We start from the raw sequence: 13,640 nt of genomic DNA on the forward strand, positions 1-13,640 counted from the left end.
AAGTTGTAAACGTTGTAAATAATACGTCGTTCTCCACTACGTAGGGTTTTTCCACTACCGCTCATACTTCCGGATGGCTGTGCAATTGAACAAACATCATCACACTCCATTTTGTCCAAATAAGGAATCACAATAACAAGTATATTACAATTTAATGACATTACACAGAAAATAATCGGTACACTTATAATAGCTACCAATAAACAACACTTAAAAACACGAAAACGTTCATCAACAGTAAAATTCACCACAAAATAATATACTCGTACTGGAATTGAAGAGAATGCAGTATTTTCAACTGCCACTGATGCGACAATAGGCACTGACTGACGGTCAGAGACCGGAAGGGAACTGTGGAAGGGGCTGTTTCTTGGAAACAGTATGACTCATCCGTCTGGTATTACCACCACTGCTGGCTGGTGCGGCTTTTGTTTACAGGTATTTCACCCGTTTCCTCCACATTTTCACTTGTCTGACATCATCTATTATGTACTGTGTTCAAATTTCATTGGATGTTATAGAAAATCGTTACTTTAGAATTGTATAAGAAAGTGCATTCATATTATAAAAATACTTGTGCTGTATGATTTTTAAACTATGGCCAGTTTAAATATTTAAATCACCCACGTGTGAAAACAATTTTACATTACACAGATTCAAGACTATTAATAGCCAGGTAGGAAAAATGCTTTCAAATGGTTATAAATTTATGAGAACCGAAGTGCGTAACAAAATCGTTGCAGCAACAATTCCCACCGTTATGTACTGAATAAGTATATTTATGGAAAAAAACATATATTTCAGATGTATTTGATAACTTTCTTACCAAATTGAAAATCCATTTAACATAACATGATTATACTATGCAAACATGATTTGCCTTATTATATATCAGTGATAATGGCATTATCTAACTGTTACGGAAAATTAACGTTTTTGCGGTATTTTTATGTTTTCTTTTTAATTTATATTTTGGCTAAAGATTTTAATCCTACGATCTTCGTATATGAGTAATATAATACAATAATTTATTTCAATCCATTTAACTCAACATGGAAATAAGCTACAGAGATGTACTTTTTTTTAAATGACTGTAAAATTACATTTTGTAATACGTAGTTAATTAATTCAAGACAGCTATAACATTTCTTTCGAGCGTAACGGTTAAGTATTTTAAGAACGCTGGACTCGCGCGACTTGTGGTTACAGCGGGGAACAAGTTTGGCAACGTCGCTCAGTTCTCGTTGGCCGCTCGAAGGTCACGGGCAAAATAGGCTCCTCCCTCAACTGCACTCTCATGTGGTTTTTTGTATAGTGTGGGCATAGAGCACAGAATAGAAATAGAGAGGCCATCCGAGCGCGGCAGTGAAGCCATGCGAACAGCGGCGATACCCACAAGAGGAGTGGGGGGAACGGTGAGTAACCTTAAGCCGTGTCCACACTATGCCGCGGTTGGCTTTTGGCAATGCCGCGTTGGCAAAGCCAATGCAATGTAGACGTGGCCGTTGGCATATGCCGCTGAGCCAATGGTTTGCCAACGAAAATCGCTCTAGTGTCGGTCTCCATCAAAGGAAGCCGGTGAGAGCCGGTAGTGGGGACGAGCCAACCGTTGGCTTCACGCGGCATGCACGTGGTTCAGTTGTGGCTGAGACAGTGCCGAGTACAGTCATGGAGTGGACGAACGATAAAGTGTGTCAACTTATTGAGCTCTACCGTGATAAACCTGTTCTGTGGGACTGTCGCTTGAAAGGGTACAAAGACAGAAACAAGAAACAAGATGCTCTTCAAGAAATAGCAGATGTTTTTGGTGTTGACAAAGCAGTAGTGGAAAAGAAAATTAAAAACCTAGTGTGCCATTTTTTACGTGAAATAAAAAAGGAGAGAGACTCAAGTAAGTCTGGTGCGGGAAATTCTGATGTGTACAAGAGTAAATGGTTTTGCTATAACAACATGCTATTTCTCCAGGATCGAAATACACCTAACGAAACGACGGACACAATCACGCAGGTAAATATATATTGACACAGTAAGTATTAGTAATTATATTTTACGTTCATATCAAACACATATTACATAGTTAGGGCTAATTATTTGTCTTGTTGAAAGGATAATTTTCCAGCCGGGGAAGCGAAGAAGTCTGCAAATTCTTTTCTAGTGGCTTGTGCCTCATCAGTGCTTCTTCTTGAAGTTCGAGGAATGTTGACCAAAGCTTGATTTGAAGGGGATTGTCTCCAATGTCCTGGATTGATCTCACCTGTAGTTGAGCACTCAGAGTCGAATGTTCCCACGGGGTTGTACACTGATTTGGAATTACTTTTCCTCAAGTAGTTGTGCAGATAAAGTACTGCCAACACCACCAGCGTAGCCCATTCTGGTTTTAATAGCATAGGTCTTTGTAGTATGCGGTACACAGAGGATATTATGCCGAATGCATTCTCAGAAACTCTACGTGCTCTACTTAACCGATAGTTGAACACTCTTTCTTTAGAGTCCTTTTTTTGAATACCTGGATATGGTTTCATGATGTGCTTCGATAAAGGAAAAGCATCATCGGCCACAAAAACATACGGTGTTTTATCTGTTCTTCCAGGAAGAGGAGTAGGAGGAGGAAGATGCATTGTGTTGTTCCTCAGACAATCTCTGAATGTTGTGTGACTAAACACACCTCCGTCTGATATTCTTCCTTGACAACCAACACTTGCGTAGATAAAGTTGTAGTGCGCATCTACCACCGCAAATAGAACTATACTGAAAAACCCCTTGTAGTTGAAATATTCTGTGCCACTATGGATAGGTGCTTGCAACTCAATATGCTTCCCATCAAAGGCCCCCACACAGTTTGGGAAATTCCACTTATCATTGAACTCTTTTGAAATAACTTTCCACTCTGCTTCTGTTTTTGGCATCTGAAACAAAATGACAACAATATAGCAATATTCATTATCCAATCATTAATCTTTTCCTTTTTTTTAGGACGAGCATACAAATAAAGATGGAGATACTGCAAACCAATCGCAAACTGTCAACCAGGACCAAGTTGCTGGACCAAGTGGAGAAACGCCTCGAAAACGTGTAAGTTTGCCAAAGGAACAGTCTGATCGGCCAGGCGGAGGCCCACAAAAGAAAAAAAAGACTACAGCTACAGAAGAAGCTCTGTCAATTATGAGAAGTATCCAAGGTCGGCATAAAGGTATGGATCAGTTCAAATCTTTTGGAGAGCAAGTAGGACTGCGTATTAAAGACCTCCCATCATCAAATGCTCAGAAAATTGCAAAACACCTTATTAGTAATATTCTGTTTGAAGCAGAAATGGGCAAGTACGACTATGGCAACCCAATCGGCGGAAGTTACTCACAGCCATTCTACCCAACACCGAACTACGTACAACAACCGATTTCTGTCCCGATGCCACCAGCTTGTCCCAATCCAAACCCATGTAGTGAGCAGCTGTCTTTTCACGGAATCACACAGGCAAACTCTCCAGATTCAGTCATAAGCTCCTCGCTATCAACCCATACGGACAATGACTCTATCGACAATATATTGATGCACCTGTAATAATAATTTTACAAATTTAAATAAAAGAGAATTTTACACCTCATCTCTTCAAAATTCAAATTTGAGTTAAGACTTTTGTTCATTTTTGTTATTGTAATTAACTTAATACTCATTTTAACTAAGTAAATAAGGGTTTCATTTGTAATGGAGAGTGTTTTGTTCGGAACTTGAGACGCATGTCTACCAAATAAAGGTTTTTTCTAATATACAATTTTTTCTTACCTTGATGTAATCCTGTAATACACTGACAATTGCTTCACAAACAGTCGGGATGATGGTTGATATTATTTGCTTTGAAATCTTGAATGTGTAACTTAACGAGTGGTAAGAGTCTCCCGTTGCCAAAAACCGCAGAGTAACTGCAAGGCGTTCATGTGGAGGAATAGCACTTCTGAAGGACGTGTCTCGTTTCTGGATGATACGAGCTATCTTATTTAGAAGATCTTCAAAGTCACTACTTTTCATTCGAAAAAAGTTTTTGAAACCACATCCATATCTGTACTCGAGATTTAATTCGTCTTCATCATCCAATACCAAATCCTTCATCAACTCACTAGTTCCGTATTTTCTTCTACTTTGAAGGCTTGGACGCACCCAAAACCGTCGTTTACGCAATTTTTCGTGATTGATAATTACAAACGCGCCTAAAGCAACTAGTACATCCTCCTCGTCAGACATTTTGCGACTGAATGCCAACTCACGTGTAGACGACAAGCCAAAATCTAGGTTTGCCGCGTTGGCTTTGCCAACGCGGCATTGCCAAAAGCCAGCCGCGGCATAGTGTGGACACGGCTTTAGACCCGGACCCAAGCGACTGGAGCGCGGCAGGAGCCACCACTACGCATATCTGTCAGTTCTCAGTTGTTTACACTAAACTGCAGCGTCCAGTTGTCTACCAATCATGCCACAAAGTTGTGTGGCTTATGGTTGCAACAACCGTGGGAAAATTGAAGGTGTAACTTACCACAGGTAAGGAAAATTATTAGTATGGTTTATATGTACATATTATTACGATTTAAATACTTATGTAAACATATATATATATATATATATATATATATATATATATATATATATATATATATATATCGAAATAAGCTTGTTGTGGGATTCATTCAAAGCTATAACTCGATAACGGCTGGATGGATGTTAACGGTTGAGGTGTCAGATTAATGGTATTTTTGCATATATTATTATCCAATACATTTCAGAATCTTATGAAACTGCACTTCATTACAGTAAATGGCTGAATTAACGGAGAAGTGGCGCTATCCATTGGCATTAGTTCAATCTCAATAAACCATTTATGTACAAATTATCCTCCTCAATCCATTTGTCGTCTATAGGAGACATAAAGCACAGTTTTTGTGGGAATTTTTCTAGACATTAAGAAAGTGTTGGCTACCCTGTTTCTTAGTTCAGTGTAAGTCTACAGAGATAGCAGCACCTACCAGTCCATCTCTCAATCTAATATTTTGCTTATTTCCATTTTCTGCATAGCTTCAAAGATGGCGGACCCACCTCGATCACGTTTTGCCGGTTCTCATTTAGGTAAGACCTTTTTTATGGTTTTATTATTACAGTGAAAATTGATTCAATATTTATTTGGATATCTTAAAGATATCTACTATACAAACATGTATTAGCTGTCACTTTATTGTAATTCAGAGTCGTTAAGCAAGCCTAAAAACTTTTATGTCACCTCTAGGAGACATTTGGACTCAAACTGACTTGTGTATTAGTTTTCACTGTGAGATGTTATTTTGTTTGTTATGTTTTCTATTACATATTTGGCAGGTTTAAATTGTTAAAATATGATACAAAATCATATATTTCATGAATTAAATTGCTAATTTATATTATGTACCAGTAACTATCAATAAATGACAACTAGGCATTCACTTTTTAACCATTTATTTTAATTTTTTACAGGTTCACAGCGATTTGAAGATTTTGTGGACAACATTCTTGACGATAACGTCAGCGAAGTTGATGCCTCTGATGACGAAGACGATCTGGACGGTGATCCTACCTTTGAGCCAGATGAGGAGCCTACTGGAAAACACAGACTCTGAAAATGAAGAAATCTTGGCCCAATCAGGAGATTTCCAATTGGTAAACCGACCTTCAACTTCAGGTAACGCCAATAGATTTAGTACTGAAATGCCTGGGAGATATCACTGGAAAAAACTGGATGATTTTTCCCCTAATCCTCCTGCTCCAGAGTATGAGCCACGGCCTATAACTGCTGTTAATATACCTCCACATGAATATATATCAAAATATATACCAGACAATATATTTCACACTCTTGTTAAGCAGTCAAATATAACATTTTTTGCCAGAATGGGAAGAAACCTTGACTTATCTGTAGAAGAACTAAAAAAGTTCTTTGCAGCAACATTAATGATGTCCTATATGGGATTTCCCAGAATTAAAATGTATTGGGAGAAAAAAACTAAAGTGAATAGTGTTGCTTCTCTGGTTGGGAGGGACAGGTATTTTATGATTAGATCTCACCTCAAAGTTGTATATGATAATGACATTTCTAATGAAGAAAGGGCTAGTAATAAATTTTGGAAGGTGGAACCTCTGCTCAAATCAGTCAGGACTGGGTGCCTACTCAATCCAAAGAGTGAAACCGTTGCAGTTGATGAACAAATGATCCCATTTCATGGCCAATCACCAGCTAGACAGGTTATCAAGTCAAAACCAAATCCATGTGGAGTTAAGAACTTTGTGATAGCAGCCCCAGATGGTCTGCCCTTGGACTTTTTCTTTTACCAAGGGAAAGGTGGTCCTATTGTCAATGACACTCGTTTCGAACACCTAGATGTTGGAGGTAGAGCAGTCATTAGGCTTCTTGAAAACATTCCGCAAGGAGAGTATCTGTGTACATGGATAGATATTTTAATTCCATGCATCTTTTAGATCTCCTTCACTCAGAAAAAGGGGCAACAGGGACTGGAACCCTAATGAAAAATAGAATTCCACAAGATTCTAAGCTAAAACTCGACAAGGATCTAAAAAAGCAAGGCCGGGTATCTACTGATCAAAGTGTGAGGTCTGATGGTCAAATAACTGTAGTAAAATGGTTTGACAATAGACCTGTGATTTTGATATCTAGCAAAGAAGGCAAGTTGCCAGTTGATCAGTGCCGGAGGTGGTGCAGAAAGACAAAACAGTACATTTCTGTTGATAGACCTTTGATAGTGAAAGAATACAATAGCAAAATGGGAGGGATTGATCTCTTGGACAGATTCATAAGCTACTATCGAATGGCGGCAAGAACAAAGAAGTGGACGATCCGTGTAATCATGCACATGATAGATTTTTCCATTGCTGCAGGCTGGGTTGAGTACAGGCGAGACCAAAATGAACTTGGGACACGCAAACGAGACATACTGGATTTGATGCAGTTCAGGGAAAAATATGCACATTACCTTGCCTACGGAACCAAAGAAGAGTCAGATGATGATGATTCAAACTTTGAAAGTACTCTGCCTCCTCCTCGCAAGAAACCAAGAGTAAGCCATCCTCCAGATGTACTATGAACTAAGAATACTTTGCACTTGCCAGAAATGCCAACACCTGCAACCAAGAACCGTTGTCGGTTACCAGGGTGCTCAGCAAACACAGCAAGAATAAAGTGCTCGACATGCAAGGTTTACTTGTGCATCCAGGAAAATAGGAACTGTTTTAAACTTTATCATGAGCTGTGAATAGTCATATTTTCCTGTAATTGAATTTTTGTTTTGTTTTCAGAGAAGAAAATTGTCTACAATTTTTATACATTATTTCATAACATCTAGTTATTTCCAAAAATGCGTGCATTTTAGTTTCATGTTACTTGCATAAATACTTTTAATAACAAACATTTTATTATAATAAACAGTATTTTCAAAGTTAGAGCTCTTTCATTTTCCATGGTATTTGTTTACTCTGAAGTAGGTTGAGTCCAAATTTCTCCTATAGGAGACATTAGGTAGTACAGATACTTGCATCAAAAATATTTTTTAAATATTTTTTGTTGTTCCCTACATTTATTTAAACATAAATCACACACAAAAATTGAAATTAAAAAATTATGGTTGCCTGTAAAGTCGGTTTTACGGGCGAATATTTTACGTGACAACGTCTTTTTCTCGGTAGAATATTTATTGATATGAATATTATTAAATTGCACAATAGGAACAAGGAATTGAATGAAAATAAGAATTGCACAAATTTTAACTATAGAAAATTTCTATTTAATATATTTTGTTTACTAAAACATTGTACATAATTTGAAATTAATTAAAATTTTTTATTGTAAATGGTAAAGTTGAATAAAACATTTACTAAAATTGGAATTTGAAATTCTTGCTAAACACGGTTAAATTCTAACTCCGCGCGTGGTGATTGGTCGGTTTAGTTCGTTTGTTTGGTCGCACTGTTATGACAGGTTAGAGGTTATAATTTGTTATTTTAAATGTTTGACTAGCAATACGCGCTGTTTCTTCTCAATCGACTGAATTACGATTGATTGCAGAGTGATTTAAACTAATAGTTTACTTAACACTATCAACATTTGTCAATAGTATGACATAACCTATAAACTCAGTTTCTCAACTTTTGTGTCAATCTAACAATTAATCAATCAATCATAGTTTACGATAATGAAATATCAGTGTACAATTATTTACCTTTATTGTTGTAGTTGTTGTAAATGACGAATCTAAGCACTCCACATTTTCACGAATAAACATAGTTATCTGCTTTATCCCGTGCGGCGGACCCACAGTTATCTGCTTTATCCCGTGCGGCGGACCCACTGGACGGGCATCGTAACGTTACCGGGCGTTACACTTTTTCATGAGTGACTCCGAGCCGCAACCTAATTTAAGACGTTGTCACGTCAAAAGAAAAAATTTCTTCAGGACTGAGGAGGCTAAAATTATATTTAAAAGCTATATACTAAATGGAATACACTACACAATATTATCAAACAAGACGTGAGAACTATAGCTACTTTAAATAGGCTATTAGTGATAATCGATTTACCTAACCTATTCAAATTTATTTGTAAAACCTATTTATCTCATAATGCTAACAATTAAATTTTTACAGTTTCCCTGCTGATGGAGAACTACGACGACAGTGGGTTAATGCAGTGAAGAGAGAAAAATGGACTCCATCGAAACACAGTCAACTGTGCTCGGTTCACTTCAGGGAGGAGGACCTAGACAGAACACTGCTAAGAGTGAAGGTACGTGACGGTGTAGTACCTGTTATATTTCCGGCATTTTCAAATGTAAAAGAACGAAGAGGGTTGAAAAGGAAAAGAGTCCTTGACGATAGCGAAGTGACGACCGAAGCGGTCACCCCTTCATATTATAAGTCACCAACAAAACAAAAGTTAAAAATAGAACTCAACAAAGCCAACATAATCTTAAAAAAAAGAAATGTCAAAATACAGACATTACAGCAAAACAAAATACGACTTTTAAAACGAGTTGCAAAATTGGAAGATGTCATAGATGTACTAAGAAAAAAATTGAATATTCGAGAGGAGTGTTGTAGTTTGTTGACGTGTATTCCAAAGAACTCTGATTGTCTAATAAAAGGTCGATTGAAAAGACACAGAATCCGGCTTTAAAAAAGACATACAATGAAAGATTAAATTCATTTGCAATAACGTTGCATTTCTTGTCTCCGAAAGCGTACACCTATGTACGTAAAACATTTAATTCAGCTCTTCCCCACCCCGGAACCTTGAGGCGTTGGTACTCCAGCGTAAACGCTGAACCGGGGTTTTCTGAGGAGGCTTTTAGAGCTCTTAAAGAACACTCAGAGAACTCTGCAAATCGCCCTATTTGTTCCTTGATGCTCGATTGCATGGCAATAAGAAAACATCTAGAGTGGGATGGTAAAAGATTCGACGGAACAATAAATGCCGGTGGTAATGTTACTTGTGATGACGATTCGGCTCCATTAGCAACATAAGCGTTAGTGTTTCATTTTGTTTTTATAAATGATTGTTGGAAAATTCCCTTAGGCTATATTTTTGTTGATGACGTATCTGGGGAACAGCTGAGCGGACAGGTTAAACAGTGTCTAAACCTACTTCATGATGCTAATATTGAAGTAGCTAGTTTAACTTCTGACGGGACCGCCTGCAATATAGCCATGGCAAACAGTTTGGGATGTAACATTACTCCAAAGAATCTTGTTTCTTGGCTTCCACACCCAACAACCAACGAACCAATATTTTTCTTTTTTGATCCTTGTCACTTGATTAAGATAGTCCGAAACACTTTGGGAGACGGAAAAGTTTTGTTGAACTCAAAAGGAGAACGTATTGAGTGCGATTACATTGAGCAATTGCATTAACTACAATGTGAATGAAGGCCTTTCGTCTTGGAAATAAATTGACTCAGACCCACATAAATTATATTAAACAAAAAATGAAAGTCAAATTTGCAGTACAGCTCTTGAGTAGATCAGTTGCCGAATCGTTAGAGTACTTAAAACTAAAGAAAGTGCCTGGTTTTGAAGAATGTTCTTCAACTATTGAGTTCCTTCGCCTTTTTGATTGTTTGACATACTGAACTCAAGAAGTATTCGTGCAAAATATGATAAACAAGCTTTGAACCCTAATAATTACAAATTGCATTCAGAGTTTCTCATTATAGCTAAGGAGTACATATCCGAACTGAAAGATGGATGTGGTGTGCCAATATTAGTTTCCCGTCGTAAAACTGGATTTATTGGATTTCTTGTATGCATTGACAGCACCTTATCAATGTACAATAAATATGTCAACGGTGAAAATAAAACCCTTGAAATATTTACCAATATATAAACAGAGTCAGGATCACCTTGAAAGACTTTTTGGATACGTAAGGTCACGAGGGGGGCACAATAATAACCCTACTTGTAGGGAGTTTACAGGCTCGTTTAAGAGAATCTTATTACACAAGGAGCTTGTTGAGACAAACACCGGGAACGCCTTAGCCCTTAACAAGTCACTCATATTCTCTTTAAACAGAAGAAATGACGAAATTGGAGACATTAACACATTCATACCAGGATGGCGAAGAGGAAATTACACTTACGAGATTTCAGTCACAGAGGAAGAAGCCGTCGCAGATGGCATCGAAGAAGAGTTCCTGTTGTCGATTTTTGACTCGACTACTGATGTCGCCTGTGATATAGTAGAATATGTTGCTGGCTTTGTTGTGAGACAAATTCAGAAGAAAATTGCCTGTGAATCTTGTTTAGGACTTTTAATAAAAGAACGTTCAAAATGTAACAGTCTGATATAGGCCTACTGTAAAAACAGGGGTGGGCTTATCCAGCCCTCCGATGGAGTGGTGAAAATATGTTTAATCTGTGAAGCCATCGCCAAAAACCTTTTAAATACTAATAAAATAACAACAACAGCAAATGTCACTGAAGTTCTAATTTCAAAAGTGTTAAAGAACTGTATTGGCCTCACACTGTTCAATACGGATCATTATAATGAACAAGAGTTCGAGCAAAACCATTTGATCCTACTGTTAAAATCCATTAGTAGGAAATATTTCAATTTAAGACTGTTTCATTACAGTAAACAATATAATGATAAACTTCACACCAGTCGTGTTAGACAAACCTGACTAAAGTTGTTACCGTTTTAGGCCAGTAGACTAGGCCTAGATGTTATTTGCTTGTCGAAATAAATCTGTAAACAAAAGCTTGCTTATTTTATTATACCCTAAATTATTTATGATTATCTTTAGAGGAGAAAAAAGTAAGTATAAAACCAAGTATATAGTGAAAACGTTAAGTTTTCTAATCGATTCATTCATTCAGCGACGCGACACGGCAGTGGCAGCGCCCAGTGCCCGAGTCCCGCTGCAGGACGGATTTTACTTCCTCTTCAACCTAATTTATTTCCATTACCAATGATCGTAAAATTTCCCAAAAAATATATTTTAAGGTTCAACTTATGATCTCAAACTTTGCCACAGACGAAACTTTCCTGAACAAAAAATAAAAAATTTCCTCGCTTACTAACATTTTCATGTTTTCACAATAAATTTTGTAACTTATCTAAGTATTATCAATTAATAAAAACAAAATAGAATATATAATGAATTTTTAACCTTACTATCTGTGAGTAGCTATAATAAATATTCTCTGTTCCAAGTTTGATTGTTATAAGTCCACTTTAAGTGCATCTAATCATCGTGTATTTGAAAAAGGTTTTCTGACGCTGTGTGCCTTAGTTACGGAGTTGCCCACAAGAGGAGTAGGGGAACATGGCTTCACTGCCCACAATGTTGGTTGAATACGTGTAGCCTCTCTATTTCTATTCTGTGCTCTATGGGTGTGGGGTCAATAACGTTCGGAGAAAACGAAATGAGGGAACTTGCTTCCAGGTTTAAGCTTAATGAAAGGCAGTTAATAACGGGTTTCAGAGAATATATCTACTCCAGAACGTTAACAGACAGCCTCTGTCGGCTCGAGCAATCGATCAACTCGGTTGCCATTTCATCAAGTGAATGTGAAAGAGGGTTTTCTCAAATGAATTTAATAATAACACCTCTGAGATCGTCACTCAAAATTACAACGGTGTCTGGCCTGTTGTTTGTAAAAATAAATGGACCTCTTCTCCGGCTGTTTCAACCAGAAAAGTACGTTGACACTTGGCTTGTTTCTGGACACCACTCAGCGCTAGCTGTCAAAAGTAAGGAGAGATCAAGAGAAAAGAAATACGATGAAAACAAGTTAAAGTTTTGGACTATATTTTAAAAAGAATCCAAATACAAAAAGTAACGCTGTATTGCTCTACTGCTATTTATGTTAATAAAAGAAGTTTGAGTTCTATAAAATCTTCTTGATTCCTTTCAAGAACCTAATTCTTTACACAGGCAAACACTGTTTTGTGGTGATGGAATGATATATAATAGAAGGGGGTGGGGGATAAGTCTCGGCAGGTTGTAGTTCCGGTACCTCAATTTCTAGAAATCGAGCACTGGTTAGAACTATGTGTTAATAATAGTCTGAATTTAACCATGTATAATAGTAGTTAATATTGTAGAATAATTGGTCGATTATATTGTATCCATCATTGAAAATGTTTTGTAATGCTATACGGTTTATTGTTTTGTATGTTATAAATATTTAGGAAATAAGTTAAGCATATGTAAGGAACTGGTGGGTACATAAACGGTCGAGGCTGGAAACTAATCTCCTTGTGAGAATAAATTGTAGACATATAGTTGCGATACTCTCTGGAGCAGTAGCTGTAGCGCGCAGTAGCGAGCGCTGAGCGTGGAACAGGCCGGATGTAGACTGCTGATGCTCGGCGAATTCCAACACGAGCGGCCGCGGCGTCGCTATACTCCGTGCAAAGTAACTTGACAGTACCCACTATAGTTCCATCAAAACATTCTTAGTTAAAAATGTAATTGACAAGTCTATATTGAATACATATTGGACTTTACATAATTGTTATTCCTGTCAAAGATTGAAGTTGTTTTAATGTTAATAAGTATTCTGAGTTTTAAAAGCAAATGTTAATATTAGGAAGTACTATATTATATTTGTGTTCCTCATTTACATTCCAAAGAGTATGTTTAAATGTATTAATACTTCTGTATGTATGTTGTTATAAGTATAGAATAATATTAATTGTGTACCATGCTCCTCTCTAAAAGTAATATTCGTGCGTGCAGGTTATAATAGGCTCTCAAACCCATATTTACTACATTAATGATGTAATCGTGTAATTACGAGGGCTGTTTTTTTTTTTTCAAGTTCCGTTTGTTTCTCCAAATAACCAGCGTAGTGGCGGGAGGCGGGGCTGCGTGTTGTGCAATTGCGCCGCTCCTCCACTACAACCAACGCCGTTGCCGGCTCCAATCCATCAGTCGTAGCCGAGCTACGGGCGAGTAAAGATGGCCGCTACGATCAATTCTCCCGCCAGTTGTGAGTTGCGAAGTGTGATTCGTTTCCTTCAAGCTGAAGGATGTAGTGCTGCTGAAATCCATCGCAGAATGAGTGTTGTGTATGGTGAACACTGTATGAGTGATAGCGCGATAAGAAAATGGTGT

General features: G+C 37.4%; 1 protein-coding gene across 1 annotated transcript; it reads left to right on the plus strand.

The window, feature by feature from the left end:
- Positions 1-1,442: 1,442 nt before the first annotated feature.
- On the plus strand, positions 1,443-3,769 carry LOC124357769. Its single transcript, XM_046809807.1, has 2 exons — positions 1,443-2,007; positions 2,974-3,769. The coding sequence occupies exons 1-2, from the start codon at positions 1,444-1,446 to the stop codon at positions 3,556-3,558; spliced, it is 1,149 nt and encodes a 382-aa protein (XP_046665763.1). The 5' UTR covers position 1,443; the 3' UTR covers positions 3,559-3,769.
- The last annotated feature ends 9,871 nt before the right edge of the window (positions 3,770-13,640 follow it).

Source organism: Homalodisca vitripennis, chromosome 3 (genome assembly GCF_021130785.1).
Source record: "Homalodisca vitripennis isolate AUS2020 chromosome 3, UT_GWSS_2.1, whole genome shotgun sequence".
Taxonomy (NCBI): Eukaryota; Metazoa; Arthropoda; class Insecta; order Hemiptera; family Cicadellidae; genus Homalodisca; species Homalodisca vitripennis.

Coding starts and splice junctions, on each gene's coding strand:
- LOC124357769 (XM_046809807.1), top strand. CDS start 1,444: ATGCCGCGGTTGGCTTTTGGCAATGCCGCGTTGGCAAAGCCAATGCAA. Junction 2,008..2,973: donor CGACGGACACAATCACGCAG/GTAAATATATAT, acceptor CCTTTTTTTTAG/GACGAGCATACAAATAAAGA.